Here is a 22683-nt window from a genome sequence, read left to right as displayed (position 1 = left end):
CTGAGTAATGATTTGCAAGTTGCTTATGTGTACACTTGTCAATCACGTCGACCCTGTAACAAATTTTATCAGTTAGAGGGAGTTTCATAGCATTGCTTAAATCAAATTCTACCGTTTCCCCTCCAATATTTAGGGAGAGCCTTCCATTTTTAACATCGATTATAGCACCTGCAGTAGCAAGAAAGGGTCTTCCTAATATAATTAGAATGTTAGAATCTTCTTCTATTTCCAAAATAACAAAATCAACCAGGATAAAGAACTTACCAACCTGGATAGGTACATCTTCAAGTATACCTACCAGATATTTTACCGATCGATCTGCCAATTAGAGTGATAACCTGGATAGGTACATCTTCAAGTATACCTACCAGATATTTTACCGATCGATCTGCCAATTAGAGTGATATCGTGGTTGGCTTCAAATCACCTATGACCTACCAGATATTTTACCGATCGATCTGCCAATTAGAGTGATATCGTGGTTGGCTTCAAATCACCTATGCCAAGTTTCTTACAAATAGACATCGGCATCAAACTTACGCTTGTACCTAAATCACACAAAGCATGGTTAATAGAGACATTACCAATAACACAAGGAATAGAAAAGGAACCTGGATCCTTAAGCTTAGGAGGCAGCTTATTCTGGATGATAGCACTACACTCATCAGTAAGGGCCACAGTCTCGTATTCTTCTAACTTCCTTTTGTTAGATAGGATTTCTTTCAAGAACTTAGCAAAAGAAGGCATTTGAGAAATAGCTTTAGTGAATGGGATATTGATGTGCAACTTTTTCAAAATCTCCAAAAATTTCCCGAATTGCTTTTCTAACTTAGCCTTAGCTAACCTTTGGGAAATGGTAGAGGAGGCTTGTAAGGAGGGGGGGGGGGCACATATTTCTCAACTTTTTTTCTTCCTGAATCTGGGTCTCATTATCCACATCTATCACAATTTTACTTTTTTCTTCATGATGACCATTTCCCCCATCATTTTCCTGCACCTTAGGTCCCTCATATTGTTTTCCACTCCTAAGGGTTATAGCATTCACATGACCTCTGGGATTCGTCTCAGGTTGTCCAGGTAGCATGCCTGAAGGCCTAGAGGAAGAGCTAGCATTTTACGCCAATTGAGTGATTTGTGTCTCTAACATCTTGTTATGCGTAGCTAGGGAATCCATCTTAGAGGCCAATTGTTTTACTACCTCATTCGTGGTTTGTTGTTGTTGTTTAAACTCTTCATTCAATTTCGACTGAGTCATCACAAACTTTTTCATCATATTTTCCAAATTAGACCTTTGGGGAGGGAGATTAGATTGAGGAACACGAAAACCAGGTGGACCAAAATTAGATGCGGGCATGGAATTTTCAGGTGGGTTTCTATAAGAAAAATTAGGATGATTCCTCCACCCCGGATTATAAGTGTTGGAGAAAGGGTCTCCCTTCTGATTAAAGTTATTAATATAGTTAACATGTCCATTATCAGAAGTATTAAGGGATGAGGGGTTTCCTAATTGACATTCAAGTGCAGAATGACCCACATAACCGCATATCTCACATGCAATTGAAGTAGACGCCACAGAATTAATACTCATGCTTTCAACCTTTTTAAATAAAGAATCAACTTTAGAGGATATATGATCTAAAGCATCTATTTCATACTTGCCACCTTTTGATGTCTGAGCCCGCTCGTTTGCCCATTGATAGTGATTTTGAGCCATGTCTTCAATGAGAGTGTATGCCTCATCTATTGTTCTGTTCATCAAAGCTCCTCCTGCAGCAGCATCAACAGTCATCCGAGTGTTGTAAGTGAGCCCGTTGTAGAAAGTGTGAATAATTAACCACTTCTCCGGTCCATGGTGAGGGCACATCCTCAATAATTCCTTGTAGCGTTCCCAAGCTTCATAGAGTGGCTCTCCTTCCTTTTGTACAAAGCTTGTGATCCGGTTCCTCATCTGTGATGTTTTACTTGGGGGAAAATACTTTGCAAGAAATGCCCTGGACAACTGATCCCAAGTGGTGATGGACCCAGCGGGCAATGAGTGCAACCAAGCCCTAGCCTTGTCCTTTAAAGAGAATGGAAATAATCTGAGTCGAATAGCATCATTGGTTACTCCATTAAGCTTCAATGTGTCGCAATATTCCAAGAAAATCGACAGGTGGAGATTCGGATCTTCAGTAGCACCTCCTCCAAACTGATTTTGCTGAACCATTGAGAGCAGTGATGGTTTAAGCTCAAAATTATTAGCTTCAACAGTGGGCCTTGTAATACTCGAATGCATGCCTTGAGTATTTGGGGCAGCGAAATCCTTAAGAAGCTGATTCTGATCACCCATTGTAGCTTGTTATGTGTTCCTTTGCTCCCTTATATACCTTCTTATCTCTGCAAGAGTCACCGATAATTCAGGATTGTTTTCGTTGTGTACTTCTGTTTGACGCCCTTGCATAAAAGAAAGTGAGTAGCGAAGAGAATAAAAAAAATTAGTCTAGCTTAATAACGTAAGCACTCAATATTAACACCGTAGTCCCCAGCAACAGCGCTAAAAACTTGATAGGCAAAATCTGCAAGCGCACAGACTCATTGTAGCTATCAAGGTCGATCCCACAGAGACTAGGGTTAATTACCAAATCTCACGTTATTCGACTAGCTAAACTAATGAGTATATCCGAAGAGATGAAAATTAAAAGAAATAAAATAATAACTAATCAAGTGGAATTCAATATAATAAAAAGCCAGGATTGGGTTTTCACCACAACTTCGATGCTCAATGATGAATTATTTTAGTTCTCGGTGTTGGTTTAAACTAGAAAGGGTGAATTAGCCTAAATTAATCTAAAGCTTCTTTCAAGGTCTAAAGATCGTGCCTAATTAATCTCAATTAATCTACTTTTGTGGAATCAAGATTAAATTAAACCCATTAAGCTTTATGCTAATCCTAATCAAAACCCTAAGGAGGGGTTAGTCACCTAGAACTTAAAATTAGAACTGTGATAATCAGTGGGATAAAATTTTAAGGTGTTAGGTCACATAGAACTAAATCTAGAATAAAATTTTAAGGTGTTAGTCACATAGAACTAAAGCTAGAATAAAATTTTACAGTGTTAGTCAAGCAGAACTTTAACAAAACTAGAATTGGGATAATTGTACAAAATTATCCCACTTTTTTTATTTTTCTATAAAAAAATAAGAGTTCTAGTTTCTCAAATTATTCCAAGTTTTAGCTTGGAACTATGTGGTAAAAAACTAGAACTCGTATTTATTTTATTATTTTTTATTTTTTTTCTTTACTTATTTCCTATTATGGTTATCACCATCATTAGACCATCATCATAATAATAATTGTCAATATCTTATAGTCTAACCAAAAGTTATTTAATAGTAACGAACATTATTGTAAGCAATTATCAATTAATAGTAGTAAGTTTAAAATACATAAATAGTATTTATATCTTCAAAATGCATAAATATATACTTCATGATAATAAAAATTTATCCCACGTTATTTTATCAAAATATCCCGCTTCACAAAATTGTTCCTAATTATCCCACTAAAATATCCCACTAGCGAAATATTATTCCACTTTAATAATTATCCCATTTTGCATGAAAATGTCTCAATTGACTAACACCCTCTAAGGAATCTAGCCTACTTTCGTGGTTCGAGTTCCCTGCTTAATTTCTAGGGATCCGGTATTAATTTTCACCTTTTAGTCCTTCAATTAATTACCTATGATTGCTAATCCGGTGATCAAGCGAATCAACAAGATTAAGACACAAGAAATTAAGTTTTAAAGACCTAAACTTTCACCAAGAATATATATTAATTCATCATCAAACACCAAAAAGTTGGGTTCTTTCCCAACCCTAGACAAGAAATCTACTCACACATGATTGGAATAAGAGAATACATCAAATAATTATGCAAATCAATCATAAGAAGAAATAAATCAAAGAGAGGAAAGAATCAACCCATCTTTCAATTGAAATATCAAAAATCAAAACTTGCAATCCAAGAGATTAATATCTTTCTTCAATACTTAAACTCCAAAATAATTGCTAATTGATGGCTAAGAGAACATAACAAAAGATATCCAAAATCCTAAGTCAAAACATCTATTTATATGTCCCCAAAAATTTGGAAAATAACTAATTCCCGTACCACAGGTGTGGTCTGCACCACACCAGGGTGTGGTAGGGGCTGTTTTGCTGATTTTGTGCTTCTTTGTACAATTTTTGGTATTTTGGTCGTAACTTCTTCGTCCGACCTCGAAATGAGGTAATTCGAATTGCGTTGGAAATATGTTGAAGATATCTACAACTTTTATCTTTTGAGTTTTTCTTGATTGGAACTGCATCATGGTTGAATTTCCAATTCTTCATACTCGTGCATCTGTTTCCTTCTCGAACTATGCCTTCGAAATCTTGTTGTTGCTTCAAACTCTTGTATAACTTCCAACGATCATAAAATCTTTCAATCTTGAGCCAATACCTACATATAAGAACACAAACCATAGTAGTATCCTCGATCTAAACACGAAATATGTATTAAACACTCGTAAATCATGCTTGAAACACACTAAGATAATGCATATTTTACGTGTTTATCAAAGATAGAATCACCTTGGAGTTCAAAAGAATTTTTTGTACACATTTTTTGCACTCTTTTTTTAGAAAGTTAGTTTTTTTTCTAATGTGTGTGTGTGTGTGTGTGTGTGTGTGTGTGTGTGTGAGTGTATCTTGAAAAAAATATTTAGATCAAGACAACTTGAAAAATTATTTTTTACTCTAAGGTAAGCATGCAAAAAATTTATTTGTTCAATTAAAAGTCGAAATTAAGACTTTAGTAAGTAAAATATACTATTTTAAAAATTATTTCTTAAGAAATTTATTTAGAATGATCATGAAAGGTGAACATGAGAAACTAACTAAGAATTAGAAAATTTTAAGTTAATCAAAAAGATCATTTATTAATTAACTTTATTCAGTTGGCAAATGACAATATTTTTATGAAAAGGAAAAAAAATAACATAAAAATGGTAAAATAAAGAGGAAAATGACTAGTCCACACAGTCATACCTAAATTTTACATTATCCTCAATGCAAACTCTATAATGCATAAAGTAAAGCAGATAAGAAATAAAACGCTTACATTTGTTCAGTTGATTTAGAACAAAGAGAAAAACTACAATAACCTTTGAAGAGGATGAAGTCAAAAGTTTATTCTTTTTTTGTTCGTCTTCTTTTTGTCATCGTCATTTATCAAAAAAAAATTCATATTTTTCTTTTTTCTTTTTTTGGTGAAAAGAAATAAGAAACTCTCAAATGAGAAAAGAATAAATTCTTTTTATTATTTACATTATTATGAAACAAAAAATAATAATGTAGAATGGCAAATTAAAAATAATAAGTGTTGCGTGCCGTGTGGAAGCGTGCTTGACAACCAAACGAGTCCGCGAGCGATGAGAGAAGGGAACTAAACCAAACACGAGTGCAATCACTAAAAGGAACGGCAAAAACCAATAAAAAACACAGAGAATTTACGTGGTTCGAAACATTGTCTACGTCTACGAGGAGAGGATGGAGAGATTTTACTATGTGAAGGAGAAATACAACGAGTTATAACTCACACAATCACTCAAATATAACTCTAACCAAAGATCTCAACTCCCTCACAATATCTCCCTCTCAATATGCTCAAAAGACTCTTTTCTCTCTCTAATTCTCTCTGATATAATCTCTTATAAACCGTTCCATATATATAGAAATCCTAAAACCAAAAGCAGATTAGGAATTCTAAAACCAAAAACAAAACAGATTAGGAATCGTAATAACCTGTTAGCAAAATAGATTAAGAATCCTGTTACCAAAACAAATTAGGAATCCCAACCAATAACATGTTACCAAAATAAATTAGGAATCCTATTAACCTGTTACCAAAATAAATTAGAAAACATATTAGGAACATATTAGGAACCTGCTATCCAATAATTCTCCACCTCGACGAAGTATTTCCAAAACAGAGCCGACACCAAGAGCACTAATGTGTCGTCTCTCCAAATTTGGTTGCACCAATGTGGTTGCCTACGTACCCCCTCTCCCAAAGGATCAAGCCGCCCATAGCTCATCCAAATGGTCGCGAACGGCCTTTACAATCACGAATTTATAACAAGTTTCTATAATGATAAACTTGTTACTTGGGACCACCTTTGCGAGCATATCCGCTGGATTATCTTTTGTGTGGACCTTCATGAGCTCCACATCCTCATCTTCAAGAACATCTCGAACAAAGTGATAACGAACGTCGATATGCTTTGTTCTCACATGAAAGACTTGATTCTTCACCAAATAAATAGCACTCATGCTATCACAATAAATGGTGACGGATCGCTGCGAAACACCAATATCCTCCAAAAGTCCTCGAAGCCAAATTGCCTCTTTAACAGCCTCTGTAATCACCATATACTTTGACTCCGTCATCGACAAAGCCACCGTAGACTACAAGGTACATCTCCAACACACCGGTGCACGGGTCAAAGTGAACACATACCCCGTCGTCGATCAGCATTTATCCAAATCTGCAGTATAGTCCGAATCTATGTATCCAATACATAGCTGCTCACTGCTAGCGTCCTGCTCAAAAACCAAACCAACGTTAAGAGTACCTCTAATGTACCTCAAAATCTATCTCACGGCATCCCAATGACCCAGACTCGGGTCATGCATATATCTCGAAACCATACTCACTGCCAGTGATAAATCTGGCTCTGTACAAACCAACTTATTCTCCTCTGCAGCTTGAAACCCTAATGGCTGAGTCATATCAATTTCTTCGTCAAGATCACTATGAAGAAATACATCCAATTGATCTAATTCTAATCCATACCGTTCCACCAAAGCTAGCAAGATCTGAATCATCAACCTAGCCTTGAACCTCACTGGAGTCCCTTCAATGCCCTCTTTCTACATATACACCCACTTGTAACTAATAGCCTTCCGCCCCTTTGGAAGCTCGACAAGCTCCCATTTGTCGTTACTATGGAGAGACTTCATCTCCTCCTGCATAGCCTCCTGCCACAAACCAGTCTCCGAACTCTGCTCGGCCTCTCTGAATGTAGTAGGAACCATCTCATCGACACTCTCCACTGGAAGTACATATGCAACGACTGTGTTTGTATACCTAGCTAGCAACTGTCTGTCTCTCCTGGGTTTCCGAACCACAATAGAATCATGAACCTGAGTTGTCAGTCCCTGATCCTGCTTAACTGTACCTATATCCTCTAAATCATCACCGTGCTCACCTGGCATCACCTCAGTCAGCACTCTAATGGACATGATCCTATTTGGACAATGTGGAGCTACATCAATCTCTACCACCTGTGATGTCTCTAATGTCGGGTCGTTCTCCACCTGATAAGAGCTGGAAAGCTTCAAACTAGAAGCCTCGTCGAATGTGACGTCTCTACTCAGCACAATCTTCTTATTAACTGGATCCCAAAGTTTGTATCCCTTGACACCACGCGATCCCACAAATATGACCTTCCTAGCTTGAGATTCCAATTTATCTGTTCTAACATGATAAAATGCAGGACACCCAAATACCTTAAGCTGATCATAGTCATGTGCTTTCTCTCCCGATCACATCTTCATAGGGGTCTTCCCCTCAATCACAGATGAATGTAACCTATTAATGAGGAAGCTTACATAAGAAAGTGCCTCATCCAAAAAGATCTTCTCTAAACCATTCTGCGACAATAACATCATACCTTCTCCAGCAAAGATCGATTCAACCTTTCTGCCATCCTATTTTGATGCAGTGTGTGACTAACTGTGAAATGCCTCTCTATGCCTTCATCTCGACATAGCTGCAGAAAGGGGTCAGAAGTATATTCACCACCGTTGTCGAATCGTAATGTCTTGATCTTTCTCCCAGTCTGTAGTTCCAATCTCTTCTTCTACTCCACAAATATCTCTAGGACTTCACTCTTTTTCATCACGGTGAACACCCAACAACGCCTAGAATAGTCATCTACAAACGTGACGAACCAATATCGACCACCAGGTGATGCCATCTTAGTGGGACCCCAAACATTTGTGTGCACGTAATCCAAAATGCCCCTCATTCTATATATGGATGTCCCAAACTTCACCTTCATCTTTTTGCTAAGAACACAATACTCACAGAACTCAACTTTCCCACTATTGGCTCTCTTCAGTAGTTAATGCTTGCACAAAGCCTGTAGTGACTTTTCACCTGTGTGCCCTAACCTATAGTGCTAAAGTCTGCTCGCGTTCGCCTCTGAAATAGTTGAAGCTACCTAGCTAATCTCGGTGCTCCGCTTTAGATAATGCAAATTCGTAGTGCGTACTCCTTTCATCACCACCAAAGATCCCTTAGTAACCTTCGTTACAACATTCTCAAATGTTACCTTGAATCCTTTCGCCTCCAAAGCTCTAACGGAAATAAGATTCTTCTTCAACTGAGGAACGAATATCACTTCATTCAATTCATGAATAACTCCATCATACATCCGGATCCTGATGGTACCTATCCCACAAATGCCACGGGATTGATCATTTCTCATGACTACCACGCCCCCATCGAGTTTCTCAAACGATGCAAACTAATCTTGCTGGGGAGTGTAGGCGTATAAAACTGCCTATAGGTCCCTTAACACAGCTCGACAATGCCGATTCGACGAACCGACCATCGGGCGACATATGCAGACACGATTGTTAGTCCACAACGCCGAAGCCAAGCGATACGCGACGAAGCGGATTAACGAGGCTACGAAGCTAATGAACCGCACGCAAACAACAGAATAAATCCACTCGCATGCGGAATCAAGCTAACGGGTTGAAGAGTCAACGAGTCATCTAACCAAGGGCGGACTCGAACGAATCACGATCGAATCAAGATCAGTTTCGGATTCGAACTCAGAAGTGGATTTACTGCCAAATCAGGAATCAGATTTACTGCCAAATCAGATCAACAAATCAGAGTCCGAATCAACCACGAGACCGGACAAAATGACAAAAAAACACAACACCTAGGGGACTCGGCCAAAACCGAGCCACCTCTAGGTGGCTCGGTGGCCGAGCCCACCTAATAGGTGGCTCGGCCAAAGCCTAGCCACCTATAGGTGGCTAGAGGGCCGAGCCACCTATGGGTGGCCGGCCAGATCTGTGCCCGGGCACAGTATTGAGTGCCTATAAATAGAGGGCTTGGTTCATTTGTTCAAGGGTTGGAAATTTTGGAGGCGAAGCCCTGCTGGATTCGAGACTCAGATCTAAAAAAGATTCAAGCTTTGGGACTTTAAAGACTTGCTCATCCAGATCCGGTGCTCGGCGATCGTCAACGCCAAATAAGGCAAGAGTTCGAGAGGAACCGGATCTCAAATCGGATCTCAGATCTATGCAGGCATACTCCGGATCAAAGCTTGGTCTTTGATCCCGAGATTTGGGCGATTATTTCCTTGGTGAATTAATCCCCCCCGGCTATTATTTCCTTCGTGAAATAATATCCGTTGTACTGCGTAGATCCGACCGGATCTAGATCGCGCGGTGGTCCACGGATAAACCCCGGCACAGGCGAAGAACCCACAAAGCGAGCGACCGCAAAACAGGAGCTCGTGATTTGTTCGACAAAAGAGAAAAGTTATAATTTTTATTTCCTTTTTTGATCTCGTTGTAACTGGATCTTATAAAAAGACCGGATCTTTGTAATCGATAAACTTTTACAAGAGTGTGCAATGGAATCAATGAAGAAAGATACGATTTTTGCTGCCGAGATCGGAGCGTCGCAGCCGCGGATCTCAATCCCGGTCGTGGAGGAGGTCGAATACGAGTTCGACCAGCAGAAGTTCGAGGAGTACTTGTCGTCCTCGTCCGGATCAAGCTCCCCCCGCAAGTCCAAAAAGTTCTCCTCCAGGAGAAAAACTCGTTGGTATGAAGACGTTGAGAACACCAACGAAGATCTCGCCCCGTTTGATGCCAAAGTCGCATCAGGTGAGATTCCTCCAATTCCCAACCAGGGCAGATCTACTCTGGCCAACCCTTCTGCCGCAGAGGGCGTGGTGACTCTCTCGAAGAGAGCCCGCCAAAGACAACGTCAACGCCTTGCGAAACAGTTCGCAAAGGCCATGGAGTCCGGTGACGGGATCCGCTACAACGCGGATCTAAAGAACAAGAGAGGCAAACAGCCTCAACAACAGATGAACGGCGCCTCTTCCAAGGCGCCAACGAACGAATGGATCCGGGTCAAACGGAACCGTTCGACACTTGAAGAGCGGATTCACAAACGCCGCGCATTGCTTGCACAAGCAAAAATTCTTGTGCAAAAGGCCGAGAAATTGAGGGAAGAAAAGGCGGTTCAGACCAAAGAGCGTCAACTGCAGCCGTCGAAAGTTCAACTTCCGGCGAATCAATCCAAACCGTCGATGATTTCCACAACTGTTCCGGGAGATCCCGCGGGACCATCCCAGAAAAGGAAGTCGGTTTTGGAGCGCCTCGGTCCACTTCCCGAGGAGCGAAGCAAAGCTCCAATTCAAGAACGTTTGGGCCCACTAAGAAAGCCCCGAACGAATCAACATGCTGGGGGTCGCCGCAACCCTCAACATGATAAAGAAATCATGGCACCCAAGCGCACTACTTTGCGCATTGAAGTCCAGGAGCCCGTGGAGAATTCACGCCCACAAAGGCGCGTTTCGAGGCGCGTGACTCTCGAAACTCCAAAGAAGGTAATTCGCTCTCAGAAGGAAACGTTATTGTCTGATGATGATTGCGTTATACCTGAGAAATCATGCCAACACACGATAGGTTGCTCTGACTTTCAAACGGAAGAGATGTACTATCGTGTTGGGGGTATGAGCAAAGCCGGAAAGAGAAGTCCTCGAAGGCTAGAAACTCAGTGCCCTTGTTCAAAGCTCATTCGGGCGGTACTGTCTGAGTGCAACTGCATCAAGGCAGTCCCCGAGAGAGTTTCGGTGTTCAAAAGGCTTAGTACCGAAACACCAAAACCAAGGCCTAGGCGTTTCCAACGAAGAAGAACGATGGTTGAAGATGGAGAATTTTCGAGGGTCATCACTAACATGACCAGCAAGGGGACATCGGCACGGGATAATCTCGAGTCGATCCTGAAAGCATCCCGGCCTAGAACCCGTCTGCAGTCCGGAACCATCATACGAGGAACTTATGGTAGGGTTCGGACAAGATTACCATCAGAAGATGAAGAATCAGATTCCTGCTCTGCTGTCGCATCAGACAATACAATATCCAGCGAGGGACAACCCCCGCGAGTCGCTGATGATAAGTGCGGAATAAGTGGCCAAGATGCTTGAAGAGGCCATGGCTAAACAACAGGAGAGCTTCAGGTTCGAAATGCAGATGGCCATGCAGAACATGAGAGAAATGCATGACCAACAAATCCAAGCATTGACGAACCAGCAAGGCGAGCCAAGTCGTCATAACCAGGTTAATCTGGAAGATGAGGACACAAATGCAAATGAGACTCATAATGCAAATAATCCTCCCGTCAATGCAGGGGTGAAAATCTGAAGATTAAAAATCTTGAGAGCAAAATCAATATGTTGATTTCCGCTCAAGAGATGAAGAAGACGGGCATTCCTTGTCCATACCCACGAGAATGGGAGTCAATCCCCTATCCGGCGAAGTTCAGTCTAATTAACTTCACGCCGTTTGATGGGAAGGGTTCATCCACTCAGCATTTAATTTACTTCAAATCGCACCTGGGTGTTATCTCTGGTAATGAGCCTTTGATGGTACGGTCCTTCATTGGCACTCTTCGTGGAGCCGCCTTTGATTGATATCGTCGCCTCAAGCCAGGAAGCGTGAATAGCTGGGACGACATGGAGACAAAATTCCTCGCTAATTTCTTTGACGACGACACCGAAATTTCAATTGGCACACTATTTGACGAGAAGCAGAAAAATAGTGAAACAGTTGAAAACTTCGTAAAGAGATTCCGAAACAAAGCGATGAATTGTCGGGACCCGATCACTGAGGAGTTCATTCTCCAGACTTGCCACAACAACCTTGCACTGGACGTGTTGGAAGCAATGGGAACAGCACCGTCTGACACTTGGAAAGACTTGAAGGTGCGCGGTGAACAAGCCGAACGCTTCCTCCGAAGGAAGAAGGCCGAGAGGAACCGACCGACGGTTAATCCGCTGAACTCGAACTTCACCTCTCGTGGTAAGGGCAAGGCACCCGCAGCTGCTGTTGGTGCTAATCGAACGTCACAACAGCAATCCCGAAGGCAGCAAAAGACTTCGGACCCGAGACTCAAAAAAGAGTATTCCTTCAAGGACGAAGACGTTCCATCCATCTTCGAATCCCTCCTTGGAAGCAACAAGATCAAGCTACCACCTATCACAAATCAGGAGGAAGCTGACAACACTACGGACCCAAAGTACTGTGCATACCATAGGAGGGTCGTTCATCCCACCAAAGATTGCTTTGCTCTCAAGAATAGCATTCAGACCTTAGTTGAAGCCGGCGTTATATCGCTCAATTAAATCGAAACCAGACTCCAAAGAGTATACGAGTAGATAACAGTTTCTCATCCTCCAACAGGTGCAAGAGGTTAAACTGCTCTCCCTGCTACTCCAATAGGTATATGAGTCTAAACTGTTTCCCCACTTTTGACGGGAAGTTCCTGGAGAATATTACGCTAATATTCTTAGGAAAACCCGGTCAGGTAACTGAGAAATAATGTCCGAACCAGTTCCGCAGAGGAAGCTGGGGGTGGACGATTTATGTAACGGGAAGTTCCTAGAGAATCATATATTCTTAAGGATAACCTGAACATGCGATTGAGGATAACGTACTCCTCGTTACACCACAGTTTTGTAAGAAAGCTGGGGTAGATAATTCGTGTAACGGGAAGTTCCCAAAAGAATGTTAATATTCTTAGGGATAACCCGATCGATTGAATAAAGTGATGAACACTAAATCTCTCACGATCAGACTAATTGACGGTGGGACCACTAAATCCAATCAAACTTACGCTATGTTCGTGCACTCAACACTTTCATAGTTAGAGTCCGGATATAATAAATCTTGATCTGTCACCTGGTTAAACCTTTCTACAGTTAGGACCACAACCAAATCTCCTCTCGATTCCTCCAATGAACGAGAGCGTCCACTTTCAAATCGAGCGATCAAACCTTCTACAGTTAGGATCGTCTCAAACTCCCAATTGGTCAAACCTTCTTACATTAGGACCACAGTCAAAATCTCCTCTCGATTCCTCAATGAACGAGAGGTCCACTTTCAAATCAAGTGATCAAACCTTCCTACAGTTAGGGTCACCTAAACTCCCATTTGGGCCAAACCTTCCTACAGTTAGGGTCAAAACCATAATTCACTCTCGATAACGAGAGATTCACCTTTAGTTCGTAATCAAACCTTCGGACAGTAGGATTATCCGAATCTTTCGATTCTCGAAGGGAGGTCCCACTCCTAGTTTCACCGTTCCGGATTCTGAGGGTGGAGATCCACCTCAAGTCTCCTTTCCAACTGGAAAGAATATAAAATTCTTCCTTTCTAGAATCAAGGAATAGAATATAAAATTCTTCCTTTCCTTGTATTTCGGGTTCGCCTTCACCCTAAAAGTAATGACCGGGAAATAGAATATAAAATTCTTCTTTCCCACGTCGATCTTTTCCAAAATTTATCATTTAGGATTCATCCTAGGAAGTTTATCCCGAATCCTAAGCAGGGATAAGTCTGAGCGCCTAACACGCACTGCCGGTTTTAGTCTTTCTCCGAAGAGAAGACACCAGAGTTCGATTCTGGGGTATCCTATCCTGAAACCTAAGCAGGGATAAGTCTGCGCCTAACACGCGCCTGCCGGTTTAGTCTTTCTCCGTAGAAAAAGACACCAGAGTTTGATTCTGGGTATTCTATCCTGAAACCTAAGCAGGGATAAGTCTGCGCCTAACTCTGCGCCTGGCCGTTAGTTCTTAACCTGTTAAAAAGAACACTCCGCCGCATATTCAACATTGTGGCAGGTTGTTATTAATAACACCATAATCCATGCCTTACACGCATGGGGAATTTCATCCTGAACCCTAAGAAAGGATGTGCCGACGCCTAACGCGCGTCGCGGTTTAGTCTTTTCCGTAGAAAAAACACCAGAGTTCGATTCTGGGGTATTCTATCCGAGCCTAAGTAGGGATAAGTCACAGTTATAACACGTTGCTAGGTAGCCTATTCCCATAACAATGGCGAAGTCTACGTATTCAAAGTCATAGCAGCAAAGTCTAAGAGAATTCACTCTCTCAGCACAACGTTACATGCGGAACGGATTTAGACAATTCGCATGCTAGCCCGACTCAAACGGTAGTCGGTAAAGGCTAATCAAATCCGTTGAAGGCTAGGGGTTAGCTAAAAACTCTAAAGTCAACACCTAACACGCGTCGCCGGGTAGTCTATTCCCGGGAGAAAGACGAAGTCTACGTATTCAATATCATAGCACTAAGAGCATTAACTCTCTTATCACAACGTCACATGCGGAACGGATTTAGACAATCCGCATGTAAGCACGATTCAAACGGTAGTCGGTAAGAGCACGTCAAATCCGTTGAAGGCTGAGGATTTGCCAAAAATCCTAAGTCAACGTCTCATACACGTTGCTGTTTAGTCTTTTCACAGAAGAAAGACGAAGTCTACGTATTCAAGATCGTAGCACTAAAATGGTTAACTCTTTTAGCATAACGTCACATGCGGAACGGACTTGAACAATCCGCATGCTAGCCCGACTCAAACGGTAGTCGGTAAAGGCTCATCAAACCCGTTGATGGCTGAGAATTTGCCAAAAATTCTATAAATACGAGTCATAGATGTATCAACTCCGTAGATTGGTCTCGTGACTCGAGTATCCGCCACGCTCCAATTCCTTAAGAGCTTAAACTGTGTATACTCCAGCAGAGACGCCGGACAACACGTCACAAAGAAGCTCAAACGCCGGACAACGCGTTGTAAATGAAGATTCAACGCCGATGACCGATGGTCAGTTCTATGTTGAAACAACCAACTCGAGCTAAAAAGTCAGAAAATCAAGAATCGACTTCAAATTCAAAATTCCGACAGACGGTCAGACAATAAATGCAGCACCGGAACCCTTACAGACATTCGACAAAGCACCGAACAGCCTGGGGGACTGAAGGAATCAAGAACGGAAGCCACTCCAAATACTGTCGTAACCAATCGAAGAATGGGACAATCATATCCAAAGTATTCCAGACTCTTCTATAAAAGAATGAGGCTGAAATACTTTGGAGGGGGTATCTGTAGGCGTATAAAATTGCCTATAGGTCCCTTAACACAGCTCGACAACGCCGATTCGACAAACCAACCATCGGGTGACATATGCAACACGATTGTTAGTCCACAACACCGAAGCCAAGCAATACGCGACGAAGCGGATTAACAAGGCTACGAAGCTAATGAACCGCACGCAAACAACGGAATAAATCCACGTCGCGTGCGGAATCAAGCTAACGGGTTGAAGAGTCAACGATCATCTAACAAGGGGCGGACTCGGACGAATCACGATCGAATCAAGATTAGTTTCGGTCTTCGAACTCAAAAGTGGATTTACTGCCAAATCAGGAATCAGATTTACTATGCGCAAATCAGATCAAAATCAGAGTCCGAATCAACCACGAGACCCGGACAAAATGACAAAAAAACACAACACCTAGGGATCGGCCAAAACCGAGCCACCTCTAGGTGGCTCTGCCAAAAGCCGAGCCACCATAGGTGCTCGGTGGTCGAGCACCTTGGGTGGCTCGCCAAGAGCCGAGCCACTATAGGTGGCCGGCCAGATCTGTGCCAGGACACAGTATTGAGTGACCATAAATAGAGGCTTGGTTCATTGTTCAAGGTTGGAAATTTGGAGGCGAAGCCTGCTGGATTCGAGACTCAAGATCTAAAAAAGATTCAACTTTGGACTTTGAGACTTGCTCTCCAGATCGGTGCTCGGCGATCGTCAGCAATAAGGCAAGAGTTCGAGAGGAACCGGATCTCAAATCGGATCTCAAGATCTACGCAGGCATACTCCGGATCAAAAGCTTGGTCTTTGATCCCGAGATTTGGGCGATTTTTCCTTGGTGAATTAATCCCCCCGGCTATTATTTCCTTCGTGAAATAATACCCGTCGTATGCGTGATCGACGCGATCTAGATCGCGCGTGGTCCACGGATAAAGCCCGGCGCATGGCGAAGAACCCACAAAAGCGAGCACGCAAAACAGGAGCTCGCGATTTGTTCGACAAAGAGAAAGTTATAATTTTTATTTCCTTTTTGATCTCGTTGTAACCGGTCTTATAAAAAGACTGATCTTTGTAATCGCATAAACTTTTACAAAGTGTGCAATGGACATCAATGAAGAAAGATACGATTTTTCCCAGCGGACAAAACGACAAGGGAGTCACATGATAAGTAGCACCAGAATCAAGCATCCAATCATATGCATCAACATAGTTCACCTCTGGAGTAATCAATAGAGAAAAACATGAATCATCGGAACCATCACCTCTCGCAACGTTCATCTCATTGGCCTTCAGGCCCTTCTTCTTGCTATTCTCCTTCTCCTTGAGCTTCAGGCAATCTCTCTTCCAATATCCTTATTCCTTACAGAACGCACACTGGTTCTTCACTAACTGGTGGTGGCCCCTTGACTTTGACCTATTCCTATTACCACCTCTTGGATATGGACTTCTACCTCTCGTCAACAAGGCCTCTCCTGAAGTGCTAGCACGGAAAGTCTCTTTGTCCTTCCTTCTCAAATCGTAGTTCGTCAAGCGTTAGACACTTCACTGTAGGTGATGGAAGATCTCCCGTTCAACAAAGTGAGCATGAATGTATCATACTCCTCATCCGGTAAGGATCCTAACAAGATAATCACCTTATACTCGTCTGTTATCTTCTCATCCACATTTGCCAAGTTCTACAATAACTTTGTATAGTTATTCACATAAGCCGCTAGTGAGGTGCCCCTGGACATCTGGAATCTGAATAATCTCCGTAACAAGTGTAATCGATTCTCAACACTCTTCGTAAGGTACTTGTTATTAAGAATCTCCCACATATTCATCACAGACGTCACCCCAATCACATCGTATTTCATCTCTTGTTCCAAACAAGACCTGATCACTCCACAAGCGTTCCTATTCATCTTGTCCCATATCGCCTCATCGTATTTCGGCGGCCTCTCATGGACCATGATGGTCTCTTCCAAATTTTGAACATTGAGAGCTTCCTGTACGTCGCTCATCCACAAACTAAAATTGATTTTGCTGTCATACTTCACCATACTAATTTTAGTGTTTTGAAATCCAACCTGAATTGTACTCATCATCATCTTGCTGCTTTCACCAACTTCTTTTCCCATTGCAAACCACTCCAAATTGTAAAGAAAGATTCAAACTTTGATAGAAATTGAGAAATTACCCAACTGAACCCTAGATAGAATTCCAACATGATCTCCTAACCACACGAAGAAAGCGAGATCTCTAACGGTAACTCCACAATGCTATCTCCACCGAAGCCTAGAACTCTAAGAACCAAGCTTCCACAATGAATCTTCTTCCACCCAATGTCAAAATCCTAGATCTCAAATCTGGAGTTCTGATACCAATTGTTGTGCGCCGTGCGAAAGCGTGCTCGCAAACCAAACGAGTTGGTGAGCGAAGAGAGAAGAGAATCAAATCAAAATCGCGAGTGTAATTCACCAAAATACGACATAAATCAAACCAAACACAAAATTTACGTGGTTCGACAAATTACCTACGTCCACGGGGAGAGGATGAGGTGATTTTACTATATGGAGGAGAAATACAACAGGTTACAACTCACACAATCACTCAAATATAACCCTAACCAAAGATCTCAATTCCCTCACAATATATCCCTCTCAATATGCTCAAAAGACTCTTTTTTCTCTAGTTCTCTCTGATATAATCTCTTCTAAACCGTTCCATATATATAGAAATCCTAAAACCAAAAACATACTATGAATTCTAAAACAAAAAACAAAACATATTAGGAATCCTAATAATCTGTTACCAAAATAGATTAGGAATCATGTTACCAAAACAAATTAGAAATCCCAATAACTTGTTACCAAAACAAATTAGGAATCCCAATAACCTGTTACCAAAATAAATTAGGAAACATATTAGGAACCTGCTATCCAATAAGAAGCTCATATTCTACATCAAATCCTAACTTATTGCTGTAAATTTTACCTTGGATTTTGAACAAATCTAGAAAATGTGCTTAAACTCTTATACTCCGTAGTTTTCAATAATATCTGTAGCAATTGAAGGTAGTAATCAATGGTGTTATGCATTTTGAATTTTTAATCCTCAAATTTGAGCTTAGATTCCTTATTAATGAAAGTTTATCCTAACACAACCAATTTTTCTTTAAAAATTTCTTCAAATCCAAGATTCATGGTTGAGGTATGAAAATTTAGTTGTTCTATAATTTCTAGGAACCTAAGCTCATCAATGAAAAGTTGTTCAAAGCTAAAATTAGAGAAATTTGCGTCTACCTCCATGAAAACTAGTTCTGATCCAAACTCTTTTAGTATTTTAATTTCATCACAAAAAATCTTCTCAAAACTTGGATCTGACTCATTCTCTTCTTTGGGATAATATATTTCTTGAAGAACGGGTGGAGTAGGAATTTTTATTGGTTTAGTCTCAAAATTTTGTTCAACACAAACTAAATGATTGATATTACTCCTAATCTAAACTTGCATACACCAAAAAAATCGAAAGAGCTTTTTTTACTAGAAGGAAATTAGGAAAAAGTTCTAAGCAAAACAAACGTTTGATGGCCCAGTCCCCCGCGGCATCTTAGACCGAGCACCAGCAAAGGTACCAGAACTCGGGCCCAAAAGAAATCCGACCGGGTTATGAGCCGAGTCCGGGCCGCATGTTTTTTGGACACACCTATCTACATTTCCCTCCCTCCTGCGTATCTTTCAAGTGACGTTAACGACCAACATCGCAATATAGAACATTTCTCAAATTTTGAAACTTCTGAACTTCATTGACTTTTATGACTATCGAAATGCACACGCTAAACTTTGTACACATCTACATACAACTGTTAATATCGACCCTCTGTATAGTTTAGTGCCACGTCCATAAGAAACCCATGATATTCCCATATTTATTCTTTCTCATACTAAATTACATATAAACTCTATACTGCGGACAACTTGAGGCCTTGGTTTGTAATGTTCTCAGTCTCTTGGCATTGGCGCTGCAACAAGAAAGAACGTACAAGGAGAAATTTGCACGTGCAAACATCTACACGTGTATTATCATTAAAAATGAAAAATATAAACAAGGTTCACATCGTAACGAGTAGCAATTAAAGATCTCAATTTCTCAAATTATGACGAGATGTGTAACTAAGAAATTAAGAAAACTAAAAGCTCAATAAAATTAATAAAGATTCATGCAAGCGGCACAACCTCAACAAAAACTTAAATACCTAACCACTGACAAGTGGGACCCTGTAAATGTAATAATTGTCATTATAATTCATCAATTATTAGCTTAGATATCAAAGCCTTGGCTTCAGTTGACCAACCCGAGATAGTAGTTGCTGGACCCAGTGATCGAAACCAAACATGGAATCCGCTATACTTATTTCGCATAACCCCCAAAACCAAAAAAAAAAAAAAAAGGGAGGAAAGCCCAGCCCCACCCAAACAAAAATAAATAAATAAATAAAAATTATTATTGCAATCTTTAAAGAATGGGCAGAATCTAAATGGGAAGACAAATGGAGTATAACTTTGACTAATAATTGTGGTTCCTATGTACCTTAAATTTATGAATCTAGAGACATTTACACGGAAGGTATCGCTCCCAAACAATGATGAAAGAGAAATAGCTTCAAAACTATAACTAGATTCTGAAGAAATGTCTTAAATAACAAAGAGGGAACAAAAAAGAAAAAAGGGAGGCCGGAAGCTATTTGGTAAAATTGTGTCGTTTTAGTGATATTATGGTTTATGACAATATTCTAGATTTTTCTTACACATGTTTTTTTAAACAAACAAACATTTTCTTATTCAATGTAACGAAGAACACGTCAATTGATCTTAAGATATCATACTCTTTTTGAAAGTACGAGTTCGGAAAAATTTTTCTATAATCAAATATTACCCTTAGTTTTTTTGAATATTACATTGTTATCCTAATCTATTCTAATTATCATATCTTTTTTTGAATTGGTAACGAAATGATTTATTCTATTCATAATGAGACTAACATGTTATTGGATAAAACAGATACGTTTCATATAATTCAAATCCTTTACATATTTCATTTCGTAGAGAAATCTAAAAAACATATGCCAACCAGCACCTATAAGTTTTTTGGACTTTATAAAAAATATTCTCCAAGTTTTTTAAATTATAAAAACGCCCCTAAAAATTTTAAATTTTATTAAGCATCTTGAAAATTATAAAGATTCAAAATTTATAAAAAAAAAACCTTGAAAATTTTAAACCTATAAACATACTAAAAACCTACAAATAACACAAATAACCCCCAAAATTTATGAAATCTGCAATACAAACTCTGAGCTTTATACAAATTGCAAAATAAAACTCCCAAAATTATAAAATTTACAAAAATCCTAATAATTTCTGATTAACAGTACAGTAAAAATATAAAAATTATAAATATTCCCTACACTACACAATTTATAATTTATTTAAAACATTCTTAACGTTTCAAAAATTACAAACAAACGTTTAAAATTCAAAATTTATAAAAACCACCTTGAAAATTTCAAATTCATTAGTAAATTAAAAGCATATGAATTATAAATAGTCTATAAATAAGTTACAATTTGTAGAAAAAGGCCTATAAGTTTAAAAAATTACAAGAAGACCTTAAAATTCATAATTTATAAAAAAATACCATGATAATTTCTAACCTATGTACACTAAAATGAATATGCAAAATTACTAACAACCCTAGAGAATTAAAATTTTGTAAAAAATATCATACACCTTTTAAAAGTATATGTTGGCCTTCTTGTTTTGATGATGATTTAACAAACAATTTACGACTAATATTATTTTTAGTATTTTGTTTTGTGTTGTTTAGTATACACAGAAAAATGAGCTACAATGATATTGAAGCCTATGCAAATTAACTTAACCAATCAATTTCAAGCGTTAGAAGATTCATTCTTGGTATACTTAGTATATGATTATATAATGTGTGCAAATTCTACAAGCTCAAATATTCTTGGTATACTTAGTATATGATTATATAATGTGTGCAAATTCTACAAGCTCAAATATACACACACATTTCATTTGTGAATTTTCTCAAATATAGGTGTTTTTATGCAAAATATGTTTTAATATGCTTTGGACTATACAAACATTATTAACATCTTTTATTATGTCCATATAAACATTACACAAGTTTTTAAAACTTGATTTGAGCTAAATGTCAAAATCAACATGTTTAAAACACATGTATTTTTAGTGCTTTTGAATTTTTCTGAGATTTCACAAATGATAAGAGAAAATTGAAAATTTCCTTTTCCAACATGTTCATAATCATGTTTATAAACTTTTCCTAAAGTTTTATATTTTTAGAATTTATTTACTATTTTTAAAATGACTTTAAAATTTGTTTTCAAAAATCAATACAAGCTGAAAACCTGTTATTAGTCGACTGATGATATTTATCAGTCGACTGAAGAAATTTCCCACAATCTTAAAAAGTTTTTGTTTTTCTTTTGGTCGACTGATCAGTCGACTGATGAGGTCATCAGCATCAGTCGACTGACCATGGTTATCAGTGGACTAATAAACTACTGTTTGCCTACAACGATCAGCTCATCAGTCGACTGACGTAACCCGTCAGTCGACTGATTTGTCCCAACGACTATTTTTTCCAGTATTTTGCAGTTTTGTCTTTTTGCTAGATTTTCTTGGGTTTTGAGCTTTGGTTTTTCATCCTATAAATATATATCCCTCACTATTTCAGTTCTAAACAATAATCTAAGAGGGTTTTTAACAAGAGTTTCTAAGTGTTTAAAGTTTGTTTTCTTCTCAAGTTTGAGTTTGGTGTTTGTTTACAAAAGAGGAAGCTTGCATTGTCAAATTGAGGAATTCATCCTCAATCTTCTTCATCCTCTTATTGTGTTTATAGAAAAGTTTTTCTAACTCTTTTATCTAGCAATTTATTTTTTATTTTCATATTCTTATTATTGCTAGTTCATTATTTGAGTTAGATTTTATTTATACTCATTTTATCACACACGCCCTATTTGAGCTTTTAGTATTTCATACATCATATATTGGGTTGTGGGATTATGATATTGTGAGAGAGAGCTTACATTGTGTTCTCACCTATTGTAGAGAACAAAATCTTGTACTTGAGTATTATTGTGAGTTACACATTGTATTATACTTGTACACCAAGAGAAGTGGTTAGTGAGAGACGGTGTCGATTCCAAGAGGAGTGGCGTCGGTTGTAAGGCCTAGAGAGAGGTTGTAAATCCGAGCACTTGAGGAAGAGGACACGGACTAGGCCAAATCTTAGAGGGTGTAGAGTATGATTGCAAGTGTGTAAGTTGGAAAATTTTTGGTGAACTAGAAAACCGAGTTGTGAGG

The 22683-nt window shown here is 39.4% G+C and overlaps 1 protein-coding gene across 1 annotated transcript; it reads right to left on the bottom strand.

Annotated features, from left to right (window-relative positions):
- Positions 1115 to 2329, bottom strand: LOC109838502. The gene has a single exon (XM_020406939.1). The coding sequence runs from the start codon at positions 2327 to 2329 to the stop codon at positions 1115 to 1117; it is 1215 nt and encodes a 404-aa protein (XP_020262528.1).

The sequence above is a fragment of the Asparagus officinalis genome, chromosome 4 (assembly GCF_001876935.1).
Source record: "Asparagus officinalis chromosome 4, Aspof.V1, whole genome shotgun sequence".
In the NCBI taxonomy this organism is placed as follows: Eukaryota; Viridiplantae; Streptophyta; class Magnoliopsida; order Asparagales; family Asparagaceae; genus Asparagus; species Asparagus officinalis.
Note: the sequence above shows the minus strand (reverse complement) of the source record. Positions and strands in the feature narration are given on the sequence as shown.

What these genes read in the sequence shown, in the direction of transcription:
- LOC109838502 (XM_020406939.1), bottom strand. Translation starts at nt 2,329, where the DNA reads ATGGGTGATCAGAATCAGCTTCTTAAGGATTTCGCTGCCCCAAATACT.